This window comes from Psittacula echo (genome assembly GCF_963264785.1).
Source record: "Psittacula echo genome assembly, chromosome: 1".
Classification (NCBI taxonomy): domain Eukaryota; kingdom Metazoa; phylum Chordata; class Aves; order Psittaciformes; family Psittacidae; genus Psittacula; species Psittacula echo.
The window spans coordinates 40238376-40257712 of NC_137735.1; the positions used below are offsets into that span (position 1 = coordinate 40238376).

At 52.2% G+C, this 19337-nt stretch overlaps 1 protein-coding gene across 1 annotated transcript; it reads left to right on the forward strand.

Annotated features, from left to right (window-relative positions):
• Positions 1 to 7856: 7856 nt before the first annotated feature.
• HAND2 (heart and neural crest derivatives expressed 2) lies at positions 7857 to 9542 on the forward strand (the record flags this gene model as incomplete). Its single annotated transcript, XM_080634900.1, has 2 exons — positions 7857 to 8408; positions 9444 to 9542. 2 exons carry the CDS (start codon positions 7857 to 7859, stop codon positions 9540 to 9542), a joined length of 651 nt encoding a protein of 216 aa, XP_080491026.1.
• Between the last annotated feature and the right edge of the window lie 9795 nt (positions 9543 to 19337).

Sequence of the window (19337 nt, forward strand, 5' to 3'; positions counted from 1 at the left end):
AGCATCCCCGGCCTCTCCCGCCTGCTGCGGCCCGTGCGCCCTAGCAGGACCGCGGCGTCGGAGCTCTGCCTCCCCGCTGCCCTGGAGTTTCTGAGCCGAACGGGCGCTAATATTTCAGCCCAGCATCTAAAGGGCGGTCGGGAAATACATATATATACATCTATGTATGTGTGTGTGTTATACATTATATATTATATATATATTATATATATGTATACACACACATGCATGCACACACATACGTACACAAATTGGGAGGCTTAGAAATGCTGAAAAGACAGGGAATGCGTGAACAAGTAACAAGATGTGTCACATCATCATGACCTGTGCTGGGGCCTTGGGACGCTCTTCATGTATTCACTCTGTTTTCTCTCGCTGTGTAAGCCTGCCCCAGCACTACTCGCAACCTCACACACGCTTAGATGCTCAATTACCACCTGTCTGAACCCCGCATTAAATACAAACGAGATCTTTGGTAAAAGGCATGTTGATAATATTTTGAAAAGTGCTAATGCCTGTAGGGGAGTGTAGACGGCAGTCGTCTTTCAGTTTCTTCCTCGAAGCGCCAACACTTGAAAGCTGTTGAAGTCTCCCCGCTCTCGGTTTTATGAATCAACTTCAGTTCCGAAAAAGCGGGGTTCACCTTCGCAACTAGTCGCCTGCAGCCTGCGGGGCCCTCGGACCGTCCCCGGGACATATCTCCTTCGTCCTCGCTCGGCGACCCCACCAGCTGCGGCACCACACACCCCCGTCCCTGCGGCTGCTGAGAGTAGCGGCTGTGTACAGACAGACATATATATATATACACATATATATATACACACACACCTGGAAGGAGATCAAAATAATCTTTTGGGGAATACCTAATTAAAAAAAAAAAAAAAAAAAAAGGAGCATTGCCTTTTCCTAGAGGAAAGAAAGAAAGAAAGAGGGGAAAAAAAAAAAAAAAAAAAAAAAAAAAAAAAAAAAAGGAAAAAATGAGAAGCAGAAAGACAAAGTGTTGACTTTGTAAAATATGTTCTGCGCGGTAATGTAAAGTATTTATTTTTGTTGTCGCATTTACACCCAATGTTTTGGTCACGACTGGGTTTCCCTGCAGGTCTAAGGAGGTACACGACATTCAGTTCTCCATTTTCCGGCTTCTTCAGTTACTTTCCTGAAAAGAAAAGACTGTTATTTCTTTATTTTTTCTTTTTCTTTCTTTTTTTGCCGGCTAAAGTGAAGCAAATAAACTTTTTGCATATCCACTGGCCGATTGTATCATCTGTAAGAACAAATTACAGTACGGCCGTGCATTTCTAGTAAAGCCTCCTGCCTTCTGTTTATGTTATGCCATTTCTGTTTGTAATTATTTTTATTTTAATTTTATGTCATTTTTAACAGAAGCCAGACCGTTTTTCCCCCCGCGTTTTGTACACAATGTTCTCTTTCTCGATAAGATGTTATTTCCTATCTTTTCGGTTTTTTCTTTTAAAAATGTTTATAGTTCCCCACGAACAAGTCTCCAATATTTCTCTCTTGTATTTTAAGGACTTGTCCCTGTCTTGCTTTATTTGTTTGTGTGAAATTTAGTTTGAAAGGAGATCAGAGAGAGCAGGAGGGGTTTGTAATAAGAGAATGACCAAGTGACCTAAAGGCTGATTATATGTCATTAACTGGAGACTTGGTGTATCCAAATTACCAAAAAGACCTCACTCAGCCAGCTCAATTACACCGAAATACGCATACAGGAATTGCGGGACGGGCTGATGCTTCTAACAAGTGTGCAGCAGCCGACGTTTGCCGAAGTCAGCTGCGGAGTCCGCAGGCGAGCCCGTGGGCTTCAGCCGGCCTCGGGCCAGAGGGAGAGATGCAGCAGATCCACGGCGCGGGGGCACCGGCGGGACGACACCAGCAGTCGGGGGGTGCGGGTAGCGGGGCCAAATTGCAGTTAATTGTCACTGCTCCGGAGGGGTCTTTTTTTCTTTCCTTTTTTTTTTTTTTTTTCCTTAAGCCAAGCGAGGTTCTCTTTGATCTGTGAAACTGCTTAAACCCCAGCCTTGTTAAACACAGGCTTTACATGGAGAATGACAATAGAAATGTTGATTTTTGTTAGCCTACACCCAAAAATGATGCCAGCTTAGCCTCTGCTTCCTCCAGCGCCTGAAATGCAGATGCTGGAGGACGAAATTTTTATTAATGAAGGCAATTACATCCGCGAGCTATTTCATCAGCGCCGAGCTCAAGAGTGACTGAAGATGCTCTTTCCCATGAATGCAAACAATATTACGTGGAAAAAAAGCATGTGCGTGTCTATATACAAATGCGTTCATGTTTATACGTGTGTATGTATACGGTATAGGTATGACAAACCAGTAAATAGAGACAACTGTGCATTCACTGAAAATTTTTATAAGGTCTTTATTATTGTTCCTCTGACAGAGAAGAGGTCTTGCTTGGAGTTCGTTGCGGTTTTCTTCTATTTCTGTGATTCCTGTGTAGGGTCTAAATGCAACTCTGGATCCTCGGTCACAAATATAAGCAATCCTCGAATAATTGCTTACACATGCAGTGGTAAAATGCGTAGGGTCCCGCGCTTACCGCCAATCACTGAGACTCACAAAATGGTCAGTGTCTTGAGTTTTCCTCTTCCCTGATCTCTTTTCTTTCCTTTTTTTTTTTTTTTTTTTTTTTTAATATATATATATGTACACACACACAACGGCTGCGAGATCATCATGCCTGAAATATGTGGAGTGTTCATTACCGATAATAGTAAAGTAAACCAGGGTGCCTCCACCTCCAATGGCAGCAATTAATTCGGGCCTGCTGGGCCCGATTCTGCCCTCTGCCCTGGACGTTGAAATCCAGACTCTGAGCGCAGAGGAGGGCGCAAGGAGGCCCATTAGGCACAAGTCCTTTTCATTAACCCGCACTGACAGGTTGACCTTCAGATGATATTTCTCCTGTGCTTCTTTACAAAACCCGTTTTCTTGCCGGTTTATGTTCTTCTGCGAACTCCTAAGCGATGGCCCAGGAACAGGATGTGTTGGATCCCTGGGACTCAGGCTGCTTCAACGCCCCAAAATCCACCCGAGAACGATACCTCTTCCAGATACGTTTGGTCCCGGGTCAATGACATCATGCACTCTATAAATCCAAACGCGTCTTGTCTTTTCCAGCCGTGCACCGGGCGCCTGGGCGATGTGGTAGGCAGCCGGGAGGGAGGAGGAAGGAGAGGCACACTGCAGCCCAGAGCTGCAGAGAGAAAACCGTCGGGGTGATCGCCCGGCCAGGGCTGCGCCTCAGGTGTAAGGGCCGGGGTGCCCCCCGGGTGCTTTTGTGGGTCTGGTGGTTTCTTTGCTTTAGTGGAAGCTGGGGAGTGCTGGAAAGGACCGGCGCCGCTGCCCACAGCGGGACGCGTGGGGCCGGGCCCTGAACCGGGCTGCCCGGTGCTGGCGCGGCTCCCACTGGCTCCTCCGATGCTCTGTCCCGGGCGGCTTCCAATCCCCCAGTCCTCCCCCGTCGGTATCGGACGCCCCTCGAAAAGAAGGTGCAGAAAAGGGGCAAACGAATGTGAAGCTCGCTGCTCAGGCATCGGTCGGGTGCCCCTGGCCTGCTGTTCAAAGGCCCAACCTGGTACGGCTGCAGCTCTCCAGCAGTCAATCCGGGAGTCCCTCGCAGACGCGGGTTCCGACCACCCAGAGTCGGCACCAGTTCTCCGTTTCTATACGGTATCGACCGATTGGGAGAAATTGGCTTAATTTGCAATTTAGCTTAAGTCACACAGGCTTGGGGAGGGGGTGGGAGCACAGCTCTATTGTTTTGTTGTCCCAAATCCCACCCTGCCCTTGGCCCGAAGGAGAGAAGTGACCTGGCGATAAGCGGCCCGGCGGCGGCTCAGCGTCGGGGCAGGGCAGCGGGTGGCCCCGGCGGCGCGGCCGGGCTGGTCCCGCTGAGCGGGCTCCCTCCCCTATGCCCCCCGCCCCGCGGGCGCCTCGAGGCACCCACGGGGGGCACGGGCAACCCCGTCCTCACACTCAGCTCCGCGGAGGACTGCCGTGCTGGAGAGCCAAAAACCGCGGGCCAGAAGCAGCCATACAGCCGCCCACATACACATACCCCAAGACAAAATAAAATTAAAGGAAAAAAAAAAAGGAGGGGGGTAAGGAAAGGGAAAACCGGCCTCGGCACAGTCGCCACCAAAATTCCTTAATTACAGCGAGCTAGGAGAGTCCTGTCTGGCAGCAGAGCCCAGATAAATCGCCCCCTAACACGCAACCATTTTGATAGGGAAAGAAGTGACATAAGGCTGGAGCTGCTTTTTTTGTTTGGTTGGTTTGGTTTCTTCTTCTTCCTTTTTTTTTTTTTATTTTTCCCTCAAATTTAAAAAAAAAATAGTGCACAAAAAAAAAATCAAATTACTAAGTGGTTGACAGGCAAAACCCTGATGCGTTTTAGCGGACTGAAAACCTATGGGGTTTTTTAAAGGTACTTTGGTCTGCAGCGGTTTCCAGCGCGTGGATCAAACAGAAAAGACCCCTGATCTGGCAGCCTGATTAGTTAAAAGCTGAGGGAGGACATAAGTGCTGTGTTTGTTCTAAAACTCTCTTTAAAAACGCAGAAACAACTGTTGGGGAATAGGAGGAAAAAAATATATATAATATCCTGCTAGATGCTTTATCTAAAGACTCTCTTTCTCCAAAGCTAATGAAACAATAACGATGCTAGCTTTGGAGACTGGTGTTCTGATCGATATCTCCTGTATCTTTTATTACTTTTTCTATGCCTCATGTTTTCCGTTTCCTTCATCATTGGAGATTTTATCGGGGTGGCCGTAGAGGCTTGCCACAGTGACTGTCACGGCTGCAGCCCAGCCTGCAGTATATCGGAAAGCTCCTACACAAATAAGAAGAGTGCAGAGAAACACAACCCCGTTTTCAAGCCAATATACCTTTCCGGCCTTGACAATGCCCGCTTCTTCTTCGCATCCAGGAAAACACGGCAGCAAAATAAAAGTGGAGAACCTCTGCAGGAAGCGGGCAGGTTCCCAGGCTGCGCCCCGAGGCCGCCGCAGCCCGAGCGGCTAGGGGTGCCCGGGACCTCTCCGGAATACCCAAATCCGCGCGGTAGGCACGCTATCTCCTTAGGATAATACAATTTATAAGGGTGATTGTGTGCATATATCGACACAGATATCCATCAGTTATTTCCGTTACAAGCATTTGTGTGTACGCGTAAGATGTATGTGTATATGCATCAGTTCTACATCTGGACTAGTTTTTCACTTTCGTACTCAGTTTACACCCAGGCGCACATGCATATGTGTATACACGTCTGCTTTTCTGCTCGTTGTGCACGTCCTCATCGCTGAGTCCAGCTCTGCTCTCCCCGTCCTGCAGAAATGTGGGAACAGCGCCCGGCTTCGCCCTCGATGTTTCTCTGCAGAGACCCTCTCCCCGGTACCGCAGTTAACTGCTCCGAGACGGGCGGTCTCCTCCGCTGAGGCTGCCACTGCCCGCAGAGCTTTCTCCGCCAGAGCCCGCAGACCTTGCCGCAGAGCCGCCGGGCCCTAGCAGGCCCCCGCGGCCCGCTGCTGGTACCGGCAGCAGCCATCGGCAGTCCCGCGCCGCACCGGCACCGCTCGGGCTCGGCTCATCTCTTCTGCCCAGGCATAGAGTCGATTCCCCACTGATAAGCTTTTCTGCACCCTTCTCGCCCCCTAAACCTCCAGTGCTTCCCCCCAAGGCATCCCACCGCCCCTTCAGTGGGGCCAGAGAGAGCGCTGAGCTGCTGCAGAGATCGGACTTGCGGTTCTGACTGCCTTTTTTCTCAGACTCCTCCATCTCTATCTTTCTTTCTTTTAATTTATGACCTCTCAGCTCCTGTTGACACAGTTTTCCACACTGCCTATATTGTAGGATTGCATTGTAATATACGCCAAATCAGCCTAGCCGTCAGCCAGCACACATAAGGGTGGGTATCTGATATTTCGCAGCTATTTAGGAGCACTCGGCTCCATTTGAAGATGACAACAATTCGCCTCGCCTCCAAGTTATCCATGAATTACAGCTTGAGATCCATTTTCCTTTTGTAATGTCTTCAAGCTTACCAAAGCAAAACACCTCAACAGCTACGGGAGATTTCCTCCTGGCCTGGCAGTTAAACAAATATTTAACTATTCCTTTTCGATAACTAAACCTGCAGATGCTGGTCTTCTTTTTTTTTTTTTTTTTTTTTTTTTCTAATTGCGGAAGCAGGAATGAGGAGAAATGTTTATACCTTTGTTAGTAAAAGCTAGAAAATTAGCCCTGAACATGCTGGAAAAAAAAAAAAATTCGGTTACTTACCCATCAGACCAGTTAAAGGAGATTGAAACCTGTTGCCGGAGCCATTCGCTGGTTGAGCACAGATCGGGGTGCGTAGGAGTAGGCAGAGGGCTGGAAAATAATCAGTCAGGGTAAGGTTTATTGTTAATGTCTCCAAGCAATTCTTTCTAGAGGAAGCTACTGTCCCTGGCCAAACCCGGAGTTCTCGGCTCCCTCGGTCGCAGGGAGGGTGATAGACAAGGCAGAGAGGCTCAGTCTCCCTCCCCGCGGGAGCTAACCATCTCTTTGTGGATATTAACAGGCCGTAAAGGTAGAAGCCGGATCGCAGCTGGGGCATTGCCTGTCGCAGCCGGGCGATCCAGGCAGTGCCCGCCGAAGCCGGTTTTATTCGCTTCTCGACCGCATCGGCACAAAGCACTTTGTAAAGCAACCTCGGAGTGTATCGAGCTCTCACACATATATTTTTTGCCAAGAAATTCCTTGGATCCATACTGTACCTGGTTTGAGATTGTCCGATATTTAAGTTTTAATGCGTTTGTTGGGGTTTGGTTGTTATTGTTTTGGGTTTTGGTTTTTTTTTTTTTTTTTTAATGCAGATTTTACAGTAAGGCATCTGCTAAACACTTGCATTAACCTCTGCCTCCATGATAATTTTTCCCCCCTTGTTTTAATTACATTATGGATGCGGAGAGGCAGCCAATCCTAAAAGAGGAGCTCGGCAATTAGTAGAGCGAACATCAAAAAGTTTTATTGCGGAGGGCGGCGGGCCCCGCCCCAGCCGCCAGCCATTGGCGGCCGCCGCTTCTGACGACATATATTAACCCGAGCGGCCCTAAACATGTAGCTGTTCATGGAGATCGTCCCGGGGAGCCCTGCCCGTGCCCCGCGCCGCGCCGAGCCCCGCCGCCACCACCTCCTCCCACCGCAGCCACCAGCCCCGCGCCCAGCCGAGCGGCGCGGATGCCCCAGCGTAGCGCCGGGGCGCTGATCCCCGTGGAGCAGCGGGCAGGGATGCCCTCGCCCTCCCGGCACTGACGGCCCCGCCGCCGCGCAGGGCAGAGGGGAGCGCCGCCCGCCCGCCCGCCCTGAGCCGGGGGCGCATGGAGGGGGGCCGCGTGTAAGTACCACCCGCCCGGGCAGCGGCGGACTTGGCTTGAGCGGAGGGCAGCAAGAGGCCAGGAAGATCCCGGGCTGAGAAGCCAAGCCATTTTTTTTTTGATCGACTTCTCTCCATAGCGGTTGTGTTGGTGGTTTGTTTTTTTTTTCTCCTGTGCGCGCTTCCTTGAAGACCCGGCCCCGGGCGAGAAGGAGGTGGATGCACAACGCATGAGCGGCAGCGGCTGCGGCCGGGGAGGGGGGATCGCTCGGGTACTCGCGGGGACTCTGCAGCAGCGCCCTATGGAGAGGCAGCAGGCAGCGGGGCAGTGCTGAGGGGTGAGCGGCGGGGAGCATCTCCCGCCGGTGCGGCGGGGGTGGGGGGAGGGCGGGGAAGGGAAACCTTTGTTTTGGGGACCGGGGGGGCGGGGTGGGGTGCGCTAGGAAGCGGGGATGAGTCTAGTGGGCGGTTTCCCCCACCACCCGGTGGTGCACCATGAGGGCTACCCTTTCGCCGCCGCCGCTGCCGCTGCCGCCGCTGCCACCCGCTGCGGCCACGAGGAGAACCCCTACTTCCACGGCTGGCTCATCAGCAGCCACCCGGAGATGTCCCCCCCCGACTACAGCATGGCTCTGTCCTACAGCCCCGAGTACGCCAACGGGGCGCCGGGCATGGACCACTCCCATTACGGAGGGGTACCGCCCGGGAGCGGCCCGCCCGGGCTCGGGGGGCCCCGGCCGGTGAAGCGCAGGGGCACGGCGAATCGCAAGGAACGGCGCAGGACTCAGAGCATCAACAGCGCCTTCGCGGAGCTGAGGGAGTGCATCCCCAACGTGCCCGCTGACACCAAGCTCTCCAAGATCAAAACCCTCCGCCTGGCCACCAGCTACATCGCCTACCTCATGGACCTGCTGGCGAAGGACGACCAGAACGGGGAGGCGGAGGCCTTCAAGGCAGAGATCAAGAAGACAGACGTGAAGGAGGAAAAGAGGAAGAAAGAGCTGGTCAGTGCTGCTGGAAGGGGCGGGGGGGCTGCAGAGAGGGGGCTGCTAGGCCGCCCGCCGGTTTGCCATCCCCGCGTTCCTGTCGTTCGGCTGCGTCGGGTCGTCGGGTGACGTCCATGGTGGAAACTTCGGTCCCTCCTGCCCATACTTGCCAGCCCAGAGAGGGACAGGATAGAGCCGTGGGCGCCCGTCGGCTCTCACGGAGCGCCAGGGTCTGGCCCGGTGGCTGCAAGCAGCTGAGGGGGAACCGCCGTTACAGTAGGCCCCCCGAGTAGGTCCGTTCCCGGGCCAGGGCTTATTCCGGCTCCCAAAGAGTGACCCCGCCGCAGGCAAGCCTCCGTTCTCTTAGATAAAAGGCTGGAGGCGCGATTACCTGCCAAGCCGAGTAACCCCCCCGCCAAGCACAGAATGGGCAGCGCGGAGGTCTCCTGACCGTGAGCTCCGCGCTTCAACTTTCTTGATTTTTAGCTGGAGAGTCGGCTTTGGCGAGGCAGTGCAAGCCCGATTTCGTGTAGGCCCTACGGCACACTCGGGCGATATTTCCGCAGGTTTCGGTGCAGGTTTCAGTGGCCGCAGGCTCGGTGTTTTGCCCTGGTACTTTCCTGTGCCCATCTCCTTCCCGGACCACGGGAGGGGACGGCTTGGCACGGACCTTACCGTAACCCACACCTTCCCCCAGGCGCCGGAGCCGCGCGGATCTCCATCCCGGTCCCGTGTCGTCAGGCCCCGGGCGGACACCGCGGCAAGGCAGCGGTGGCAGAACAGAGCGGGGCCCGGCTGCGCCGCAGACCGCAGGCGCCCGAGTAGGACGCGGGACCGCTCCCACGGGCGGTGGCTTCGCCCGCGGCCGGGCCCAGCGAAGGGCGCCCCCCGCTTTATCCCCCACAGCCGGCGGGTGTCGGAGGGGAGACCGTGTCTCCTCGCAGTTTTCCCTCCTGGGGCAGGGCAAAGGCGACCGAGAAAGGGGAGGAAAAACTCTAACCTTTTTTTCTCCTCTCCCCTCTCTTTCTCTCCCCTCGCATCCTGTCTCCCCAGAACGAAATCTTGAAAAGCACAGTTAGCAGCAACGATAAGAAAACCAAAGGGAGGACTGGCTGGCCGCAGCATGTCTGGGCTTTGGAGCTCAAGCAGTGAGCACGGCAGGACTGGAGGATCCGTCCTCTTAGTCTCTGTAGCGAGCTCTCCTCTGAGGACTCTGTATTTGGAATCGTCCAGTTTATTTATGTGCAATTTCTCCCCCAACCCCCCCAAAATGTGGATATTTGAAGGAGAGGGAAAAAGCATTCCATATATGAAGAAGAAACTCCAGCTTGGTAAGGGGTAATGTCTCTAATAGTTTTGTGAATGTTATTTGCTCTGTATAAAACACACGGGGAAAACAGAAACATAGAAAAGGAGAAAAAAAAAATGATCCCTCCCTGGCATTAGTGTGTATGTGAAGTGTATCTTTAATACTTGGCCTTTTGGATATAAATATTCATGGGATTATAAAGTTATATTTCAACAGAAGCAGTTGCACCAATGTTTCGGTTGACTCGGTATTTAGTGTTGTAATTTTGTTGTGGTCGTTCAGTATTTGAAGATGTTTTCAACAGTTATCGGTTATGTGCACTTCTGTCCGTAAGGGATAAAGTGGAATCTAATTAATATTGAAGATGTAAACGTTGTAAGTACTCAATAAACCACTGTGTGTGTTTTTTACAAAACCAAAAAAAAAAAAAAAAAAAAAAAGGAAAAAGAAAAAAAGAAAATCCAAATCTTTTTATGTTTTATACCTCAAAATGTTTTGAATAACAGCGTTGTTTATGGCTTTTTTTTTTTTTTCATAATATTTAAAATATTCGGAAGTAAACTAAATTATAAAGATGGCTCCTAAGTTTATTTTTAAACAAGTGACTGAGTGAAAGGAGGGGTAGAGGGAGGGATCTCGCTAGCCCCGTGAGTGTTGAGCAGAAACCGGCAGTTCAGCTGAATAGGAATTCCTTGTGGTGGTGTTCTCCTTGCAGGAGACCTACTGCTAACGGGAAGCGGACAAGGGTGCAAACCCTGGCGGATCAGGAATGGCAGCGATGCGCGGTTTTTCTCGGAGGGAGCCGAGAGCAGAGCAGGGCCAGGCGGTGGGGCAGCTTCCCGGAAGGGTGCCGGGGCGGGCAAGAGAGGCCGGAGGGCTTTGCACGGAGTGATTATGTAGCAGGTAATTTTACGTCAAGGAAGAAAGAGCGAACAAGGCAAGGGATTTGCGGGAGGGGGTCCGGGGAGGGATATGTAAGATTTACAATGAGCTACGGTGAACTTAATATTAACTTTGTGGTTCCCAAAACTCTCCTGGCTTGCACATTTCCAGCCCACCACTGCATTATTATTTTTTAACAAAACTTCTTGCTTTTTTCTGACTGCCAACTGCACGACCAATCTCTGGTTCTTTTCAGTACGTTCATCTCCTTCTCCAGAAATATCTCTCTTCCCTTATAGCTGTACGGTTATCTCTCCCACCGCCTGCCGACTCCTGTACAAGGAACCTAGTGCCAGGCCGGTGGGTTTTCTGCTCCCCGGTGCCCGGACGAGCTGCAGACATTCAGCGCTGGGAATTGCGTGGCATCCCTCTGTATGTAGGCAGGCGAGGGGAAAAAAATAAGCCTTTTACATAAAGGAGCTGCTTTAGGTATTTTTTGAAATTCCAGGTTAAGCGCAAGGTTCCCCACCTTTCCCATAACAAAATTCGGGTTCGTATTTTAAACCCTTACTGAAAGAATCTCAACTTAAACCGAGCTGGCTCTCTCTCCAGGTCCAGGGCTGCTTACCTGCCTGCCTTCCCCTACCGCCGAGCCCACGAAAGTGGTTCCCGACGAGATCGGCACTAAGCGGAGGTAGATGTGCGATTGCCCATAAAAAGATAAGGGAGCCCCCGCGCCGTTTAGCCGCCCCTGCTGACAGTGGGGAGGTTGCGGGGTTACAACAACCAGACAAAAGTGATGTGCCCTCCCTCCCGTTAGGTCAGGCAGCCGGGGTCTACGCTCCGGCGTGGGTCTGTGTTTACAGACACTTGCCTTTGTTTATAACACTTGGAAAGAAGAATCTCCCCCTCCCCCCCACCTTGTTTGCTTTTCCTTGCCTGTTAGTTGCCCAGCTGATAAACTAGAGCATTTCGCACTCCCACCCCTGCCTAAACCTGGCATTCTTTTTATTGCAGCATACAAAAATAAAAAAAAAAAAGGAAAAAAAGGAGGAAGGGGTGCGAGAGATGCCTGCGAGGGCTGCAGTGCGGCACGTCCTGCAGATGCTGTATCCTTGCTTTGACCGAGTGGCCGGGCTGCAGCTCCCTAGGGGGTTGCGCAGCGGACCCAGGGGGGCAGAGGGCCCCGCCGCCCGGAGAATAGCCTCTCCCATCTTTCCCTATCAATAATTTCGCATTTTTAAACCCTAATTTCTCAGAACAGGGAGATCCTCTAGATCTGCTACGGACGATCTTTTTTAATTGGTCGCTAATGAGCATGTTGCCATTTTCTCAGGAGCGGTCATTCCCGCAGCTAAATCACAAGAGCCCTAGACAGGCCGGAGCCGACAAAAATGTAGGTTTTGACGTTAAAAGCTAAATGGGGAAGCGGAAGGTAAATTGATGGTAGATGGGGATGTCAGTGCCCTGGCCTCAGCTCTCCGCCAGCGGAGCCGAGGCCTGATAACAGCCGAGCACTGCTCCCGCACCCGGGGGCATCGCCGCCCCGGCGGCCTGTCCGGTAATTCCTCGGAGCCAAAGCATTTTGAGGAGCTATTTCCGAGGTGAAAGGCACGTAGGAGAAGGGATGGCAGCCTTCCTTGCCCTGCAACATTTCTCTGTCCTGTGCGGGTGGGGGGAGGAAGAAGAGAAGAGAACGGGGGGCGGGGGTGTGCAGCCGGGTCCTGAAGCCCTGTCGCCACAGACAGGCTCACGGTCCAAATTTACTCGTGTTATAGCCGGTCGCCTCGTCTCATGGTTGGGGGAGTGCGACTCTGCTCTGACTCAAGAGAAAATATCAATTTAAACTTTTTCTCCCCCTGAAGTAAAACAGCCAGAAAACTCCCCTGCTGGCATCCCAGCCCCTGCCCTCCCATGGACGCATGCCCTCGGCTCCCCGGGGTGCGGGCTCGGCTGCACGCCTGAAACACAGCGGCCGGCCCCCCTGCAGGGAGCCGAGGACCTCCCCGGTGGTGGCGTGGCCCCTGGGGGAGCCCGGTTTAGGCAGATCGCAGTGTGGGGTTTTAGAGCTCGTTGGGGTTTGGGGAAGCAAAAAGCAGAGAAGGGCCGACCCGGTGCCCCGCCGCCAGCAGTTAGCACAGGAGGCCGCCCGCAGTACTGGGGTTTGGGGGCGCTCCCTGCAACTTGCTGGACCTCTCAGCCCTGCTTTTGCTTTGGGGGTTGTTTTAGTGCCCTCGTTGCTATCAGACGTGCATGGCATGCCTGCATTCCTGGCGGCAAGGACGACAAACTGTGATGAGGCGCTTTTTGACTCGTTTTGCTTTGTTTTGTGTTTTTTTTTTCACCCCCTTGTTCCCAGGAGCACTCTTCTGCGTCAAAAGATTATTGCAATAATTAGTGCTAATTTGCTGTCGTTGTCAAAGAGGTGTAACGGGGCCGCTCAGGCCAAGCCGCAGGCATCCCTAGAACAACCGCCGAGACATCCGCGGGCAGCTGTAGGGATATAAACGCGGCCCGGGGATGCCACGGAGACAACCAGAGCTTGAAAGGTGGGCGGGGAGGGCGGGGAAAAGGTTAATAGTAAAACCTCTAAGCAGAATATCCTCGTTTTGCGCTTGGAAACCTAACCTTAATCCTCCTTTTTCACACGTACTCGCGCAGCGACTCACAAAAATACCCCGAAGAAACCTCCAAGTAGCGATGGGAAGGAAATGCATTCCGCTCGCCTGCAGACATAATCCCCTCTGCTGTAACGAGGGGCTTATCAATGTTTAATTTGGTATTATTTCTTTTTGTTTGCGGGCCATGATATATGTGCCTTTGCAAACTAGCTCCGATCTTTTCTATTTCTAATTGGCCAATTACTGTTTCAGCTGTTTCAGCTCTTCCCGTGCAATGGAGATTAAAGCAGAGTTGTTATCTGAATTATATATTCACATAAATTCTAACGAAGCCGAGCGATGCGCGGGGCCAGCGCCAATCTGGCTGTCCCTGTGCCTCCCACTTCCAAACCAGCGTGGTGTGTGTCTCTCTCTTCCTCAGCTCTCCCCACTACCACCATTTTCCTTTTAAAATGTCCTTGCTTTGATGATCAGATTGTAGAGCATTGATTACAAATTTATTCTCAGACACTAAATAAGTCTTTATATCTGCTATTAGAGACATCTGGGAATGATTAGAGCTCTCCCTCCCCCGGCTTAGCTCCCTCTATCTTGCAGCGAGGAGCTAGAGACATGTTGACGTCAGATCAGACGGCTAGGAGCCATCCTGCTCTCCGCTTGGGTGTAATCACGGCGGCGCTTTCCAAGCCCCGGCCTCCAGCTGGGACGCGGGTGCGGCCTCGGGACTCCCAGGATAAGCCCATTTCGAGCCCCCGGCGACTCTGGCTCTAGTGGACTTCGCCGCCGAGGTTGTTTGTTTATTTGTCTGTTTGGGACTTTGGGAATGCAGAAGCGGTGCGTTCAGCCCGCCAGGCGATGTGCTCCCCCCGCCCTCCCAGCCCTCGGCCCACAGCTTGCTTTATCTCAGCCTGATTTCTCCGGGCTCATTCGCTCACAGCTCTGTCTTCCAAAACAAATACCGAGCCAGGCAGATTTTCACCTTATGTCTTGGCAGGGTGGAAGGAGCGAAGCAAAGTGCAGCGCGTATGAGAGGGCAGCGGCAGCCGCACCGGGACCAGGGCTGCAACTCGCTGTGAGCCGGAGGCTACGGCGGGTTGCGGCGATTCCTCCGTGCTGCTGGCGAGGAGGTGGCTTTGCACCTGTTATTAAATCCTAATGAATGGCCTCTAATTCTGGGGCTGGCTGACGGTACCGCTGGCCAGCCAGCAAAATAGCCCTGACTCGGAGGGTCCCCGAGACCACGGTGGCCGTGCTTGCTTTCCACAAACGTTGTACTACATGATTTTGTACGTTTCGTACAACTCTTTCCTTTTTATTCTTTTCTTTTTTTTTTTTTTTTTTTTTTTTTTTCCCCAAGCAGATAAAAACAGTTGAATAAATACAACTTGAGCCTTCGCCGGCTGTTCGCAAAGTCTTGAACGGCTGACGCTTGTCCAGCTGTACGTTACAATCAGTGTTGCTACCAGGAAAAGAGGGGTGGATGAGAAAGAAGTTGATCCCGTCTCCAGAGGAAAGAGATAATATTAAACTATTTGTCTGAAGGATTAAATTCTCCGGGTAAAACACACTTGCCGTGGAGGGGCAGGAGGGGAGAAGTAAGCCCTACGTGATCCTAAAAATGCATTCAAAATATGCTTCTATTTCTTCGTTCCAGCAGAATAAAATAAACCCCCTAAGATACCGCAACGGTCAGCTGTGCCTATCTGTAATCTCGAAAGGAAAATGGACATTTCCTTTCTGAATCAGTGCAAAGGGTACGCTGTGAGCTCGGCTTCCCACCGCAGCCATCAACCCCAGGGCTCGGGCAAGGCGGGGAAAGAGGGGAGTGAAGAAAGAAAAGAAAGTAAAAGTAAAGGAAACAAACAAACAAAAAAATAATAACAGCCCACTGAAACAAACCCGAGCCGAAAAGATCCCAGCAAATCCCACTGCTGGCCTTTACGGGAAAGTTCTTCTGCAGGGCTGAGGCCGTGGCTCCGGCACCGCTCCCCGGGAGGCACTGTCCCTGATCTGCAGCCACCTCCCGGAAGGGCTTGGGGGGACCCCGGAGAGGGGCAGGGTCCCGCGGGTCCCCCCGGGAGGGCGCAAGGGGCTATGTACAGCTTCAGTCGGGAGCGGGGTTCTGGGAACAGCAAGCAACGTATTCGGTAAACAATGGGGATCGAAGTGCCTGCGTCTCGGAGCTGTTTATTTGCAAACTCTGAAGGCTGTTCAAAGCAAGAATGAGCCCCTGCGTTGCCCAAAGTACTCGGGAGAAAAATGTAAAATTATATTTTAATGCATAGCAGTAGAGCCGTTTTCGCGGCTGTGTACATATTGAACAAACATGTGGGGATAATAGAGAGGACGATTCTCCTATAGGGGTCCCTATTCGCATGCCATATGTGGCCATAGGCTGGAACAGCTGCATATAACGAACTTTTTAAAAGCTAAACATGCATGCAGACCCCTAGAAGCTTTCTAAAACTGGCCCGAAAGACAATGAAATGTCCTGCCAGAAAATACAGGAGGCGGAAGAGATTAAAACTAATATTAATAATAATAATAGGTCTCTCCCTCCTCAAGCTTCCGCAGGTCTACTGGGAGTCCTGCCCGAAGGAGGACCCCGGTGCTGGGCGGGGGGGGGGGTGGATTGCGGGGCTCCGGGGACACCCGGAGGTCTGGCAGCACACGGGAGGAGGGCCGGGGGAGACCGGAGTGAGACCGGGAAGGGTTGGCAGAGGCAAGCCGAGGCGCATGGCCCGGCCTTGACTGCCTCTCTCCCAAATCTGGTTTTCATAGAGCCGCGCAGTAATTACCTAAAGCCATAACTGTCTCCGAGATTATTCATTAAAGTCATTTTCGGGAATCTCGCGGGCTAGCGCTTTATATTTATGGCCTTTGCGCTATCCGAGCACGACGTCGCCTCTCGCCCTGCTTCCTCGGCGGCGGGGTGCTTAACATTGTGGAGGAGTGGAGGGGGGTTTGCTCTCTCTTGCCTTTCCTTCCGTGTGTTTGCTTGCAGGGGAATTCAGGTTGCTTTCCCCCTTTTGGCGAAGGAGCGCGATGCAACCCGGCAGACACCTTGGGAGCGAGGAGGGTATTTTGGGGAGTTGCAGTGTTGTGCAGAAGATCATGTCTGTGCCCTGTGGTGCTGTCAGCGGTGACAGATCCCAGATGCAGCCGCTACTGTATGGCAGATTGAGTTTCTCAGCAGAAAACTCTCTCCCTCCCTCTCAAACGTCTACAAAAACCTTCTCCGGATACTGCGGGTCACTTCGGCTCAAATGGGAAGAGAAAGCGAGGGGAAAAAAAAGGCTTTCCCTCTCCCCCCCCACTCCTTTCCTCCCGCTGGATCACTCCGGGGTGCTGGGGGGAGCAATGACCGGGCCTTCACCATCCGGGGGGCCCAGGCCCCCCTTGTCGCCCCGACCCACTGCGAGAACACCGCCGAGCACGGGGAACCTCCTCCAGGTAAGCGGGGGGCAGCGGGGAACGGGGCCGCGGCCGGGGTGGTCTCCGGAGTCCGTTCCTCCTCCCGCGGTCGGGTCTCGCAGCCTGGAGGGGGTTGCCAGGAGCTGGGTGGCGAAGAGGTTCCTCCGCCCAGGGGGAAATAGGGGACCAGGTAGTACCCCTCGCCCTGCTCCACCGGCCGCGGGGGGAGGCAAAACCCGGGAGCCGGATCTGCCCAAAGCTCCCTGCCCGGCGGGGCTCGGGCCGCCGGGGCTGGTGACGGAGAGGGGATAAATTCAGGGGGTTCAAACGGAGAGCGGGGACTGAAGGTAGAGCGAGGGGAGAAGGGGATGGGCGCCGCGGGAGCTGGGTGCACACCCGGCCGGGCCGACAGGAGCGGGGACGACCCTGTTGCGCCGCTCTCATTGCCGGCACCGGCAGCTGCCGCCCTGGGAAGCCTCGGAGGTCGGGAGCCCCCCTCTTCCTCCTCCCCGGCCTTTCCTCACGGCTGCACATAAACGGCGAGAAGCATGTGGTTTAGCAGCGCCGCGCCGAGAAACTCATCCCCTTCTCCGGGGCATAGAACGTGTATTAACACTGCTGTCCTTTCCCCGCCATCCCCAGAAAACATACTTGGCCTCTCATTTCGGCGCCCCTGGCGCCGAAATGAGAGGCCAAGGTGCGGGGTTGTCTCCTCCTGGAGTTTTTCTCCCACTCCACTCCACTCCACTGGGTGATGCTTGTTGCAGGAGGGGCTGTGGTGCTCCCCACCTCAGAGCAGCTATTCACATGCAATATCTGGCACCAGAGAGCTCTCCCGCTGGCAGATTAGTCCCCAAAGCACTTCGCACGACCTGGAGGAGGCCTGTTGCTCAAGCGGGGTGTCTGGCATAATAGCTGTCCCCATCGCTTTCTTATGGATGGATACCTGATTTTGCTCATGCCTGTTGGAGACGGTTCCTGCTAACCTTCGTCTTTCTTTCCCCAGATGACGTGAAAGGCTTTAATTCAACAGCTCGCCCAGCCCCCCTCCCCTCTCTCTCTTTTTCCTTCTCCTTAAAAAAAAAAAAAAAAAAAAAGCTCTTGCCTTTAGCAGAAGTATAATTGTGACCCTGCCTGATCCACAGAGCCTCCTGTTGGGAGCAGTTAGCTGTGGTTGCATTAGGCCAAAGGACCTCCCAAGTGGCGGTGGCCTGAGTGTCATAGGAAGGGACTCTGCACATTGTCCATTCTTTCTCATCAAAGTCCCAGGCACCGTGGAGCCAACAGTTTGGTGGAGCAGGAAAATAGTAAACAAGCCTTCCCCCTCCCTTCCGAATCCAGCAGCCCTTCGATCTTCCTGGGACACAGAAAGGGGAGCAAACTTTTTCATAACTTCAGCTCTACGGTGTGATTTACATTTCCGGCTACTCTGTCAGAGGGGCAGTAATTTACAGCCCGATAAAAAACACTTTTACAACACCAGAACATGTTCAAGTGGTGTCTTGCTATGCAAAAAGATTTTAAAAGAGGACACACACAAGAAAAATATAAGTTCTTTTCTCTGCCTTTTTCCACCGTGGCTTTCTGAAAAGACAAATTGTTTGAAATTGTTCTGTAAGGGGAAAAAAAAAAACCTAGGCGCAGGCCGAAGAAAATGGAGATTAAAACAATCCTGGTCTTTTATTTATATGGTGTATATTATACATCCACGTTTCTCCTATTTCGCCAAGGCTTTTACTTAATAGGTACTTCTATTTTCGTGCTCTCTGGCCAAATCTTGTTTCTCTTACCCCAGGGAATGCTTTTATTTGGGCATGGATCTATTGTGTTTGAACAATTTATTTTCTTCAATAGCCTATTTCTTCTCCGGAGTCTAAAATCGAGTAGGTCTGGTAGCGTTTATGAAAGGGGAAGCATTTTTTATTCAGTTCTAATTTCTCTAATCTGATATGGAAAGCTTTTCCAAATACGGGGGTAACAGCGCTATCCCTTGAGGAGCATTCAGCTTGTTCCAGACAGGCTTCTTCACCAGAGCAGGGCAGGACAGGTCTGGAAAGTAATGTACAACATCCCTATCCTGGCAGAGACGATAAAGTTTAGTAAATTACAAATATGTGAATTTGGCAAACAGTAAGGGTTAAAATGATCAAATGATTAAAAAAAGGGGGGGGGGGGGGGGGAAAGCAGGGAATGAAAGCAATGAATAAACCACATGTAGCAGTTGTCGCTTTCATGACTTTGGTAATTATTTACACCTGAATCATAGTTTACTCCAGCCACGGTTTCAAAAGTAAACCTTTAAAGAATTTAATTATTTCCAGTTTTCGACAACAGAGATGGAAAAAAGTAGACAGTGTAGGTTAGTGAGCAAATGCCGTCCCCCGAGCTTTCATAAAATGCTTTATGTGCATTTCCATCCCGGACATGCAAGCAGCCCCTCCGTATTCCGCTCCCCGTCCCCGACACACATGGGTACTCACCGTCATCTCTGCGCACTTTTACGGCCTGATGAGAGGGTGCTGATGGGCACCATCCGTCTGCACACACACATATATTTTTTATATATAAATATATGCATAAAATAGAAATATATAAAAATATAGATATGCCTCTGTGTGTCTTCAGGGGAGGCACAATATTGAAGCATATGTAGGTGGACTCCCTGGCTCCTTCCTTCAGCTCTATAATAGCTCTGTTATTTTTACTAAACGATCAGGATGG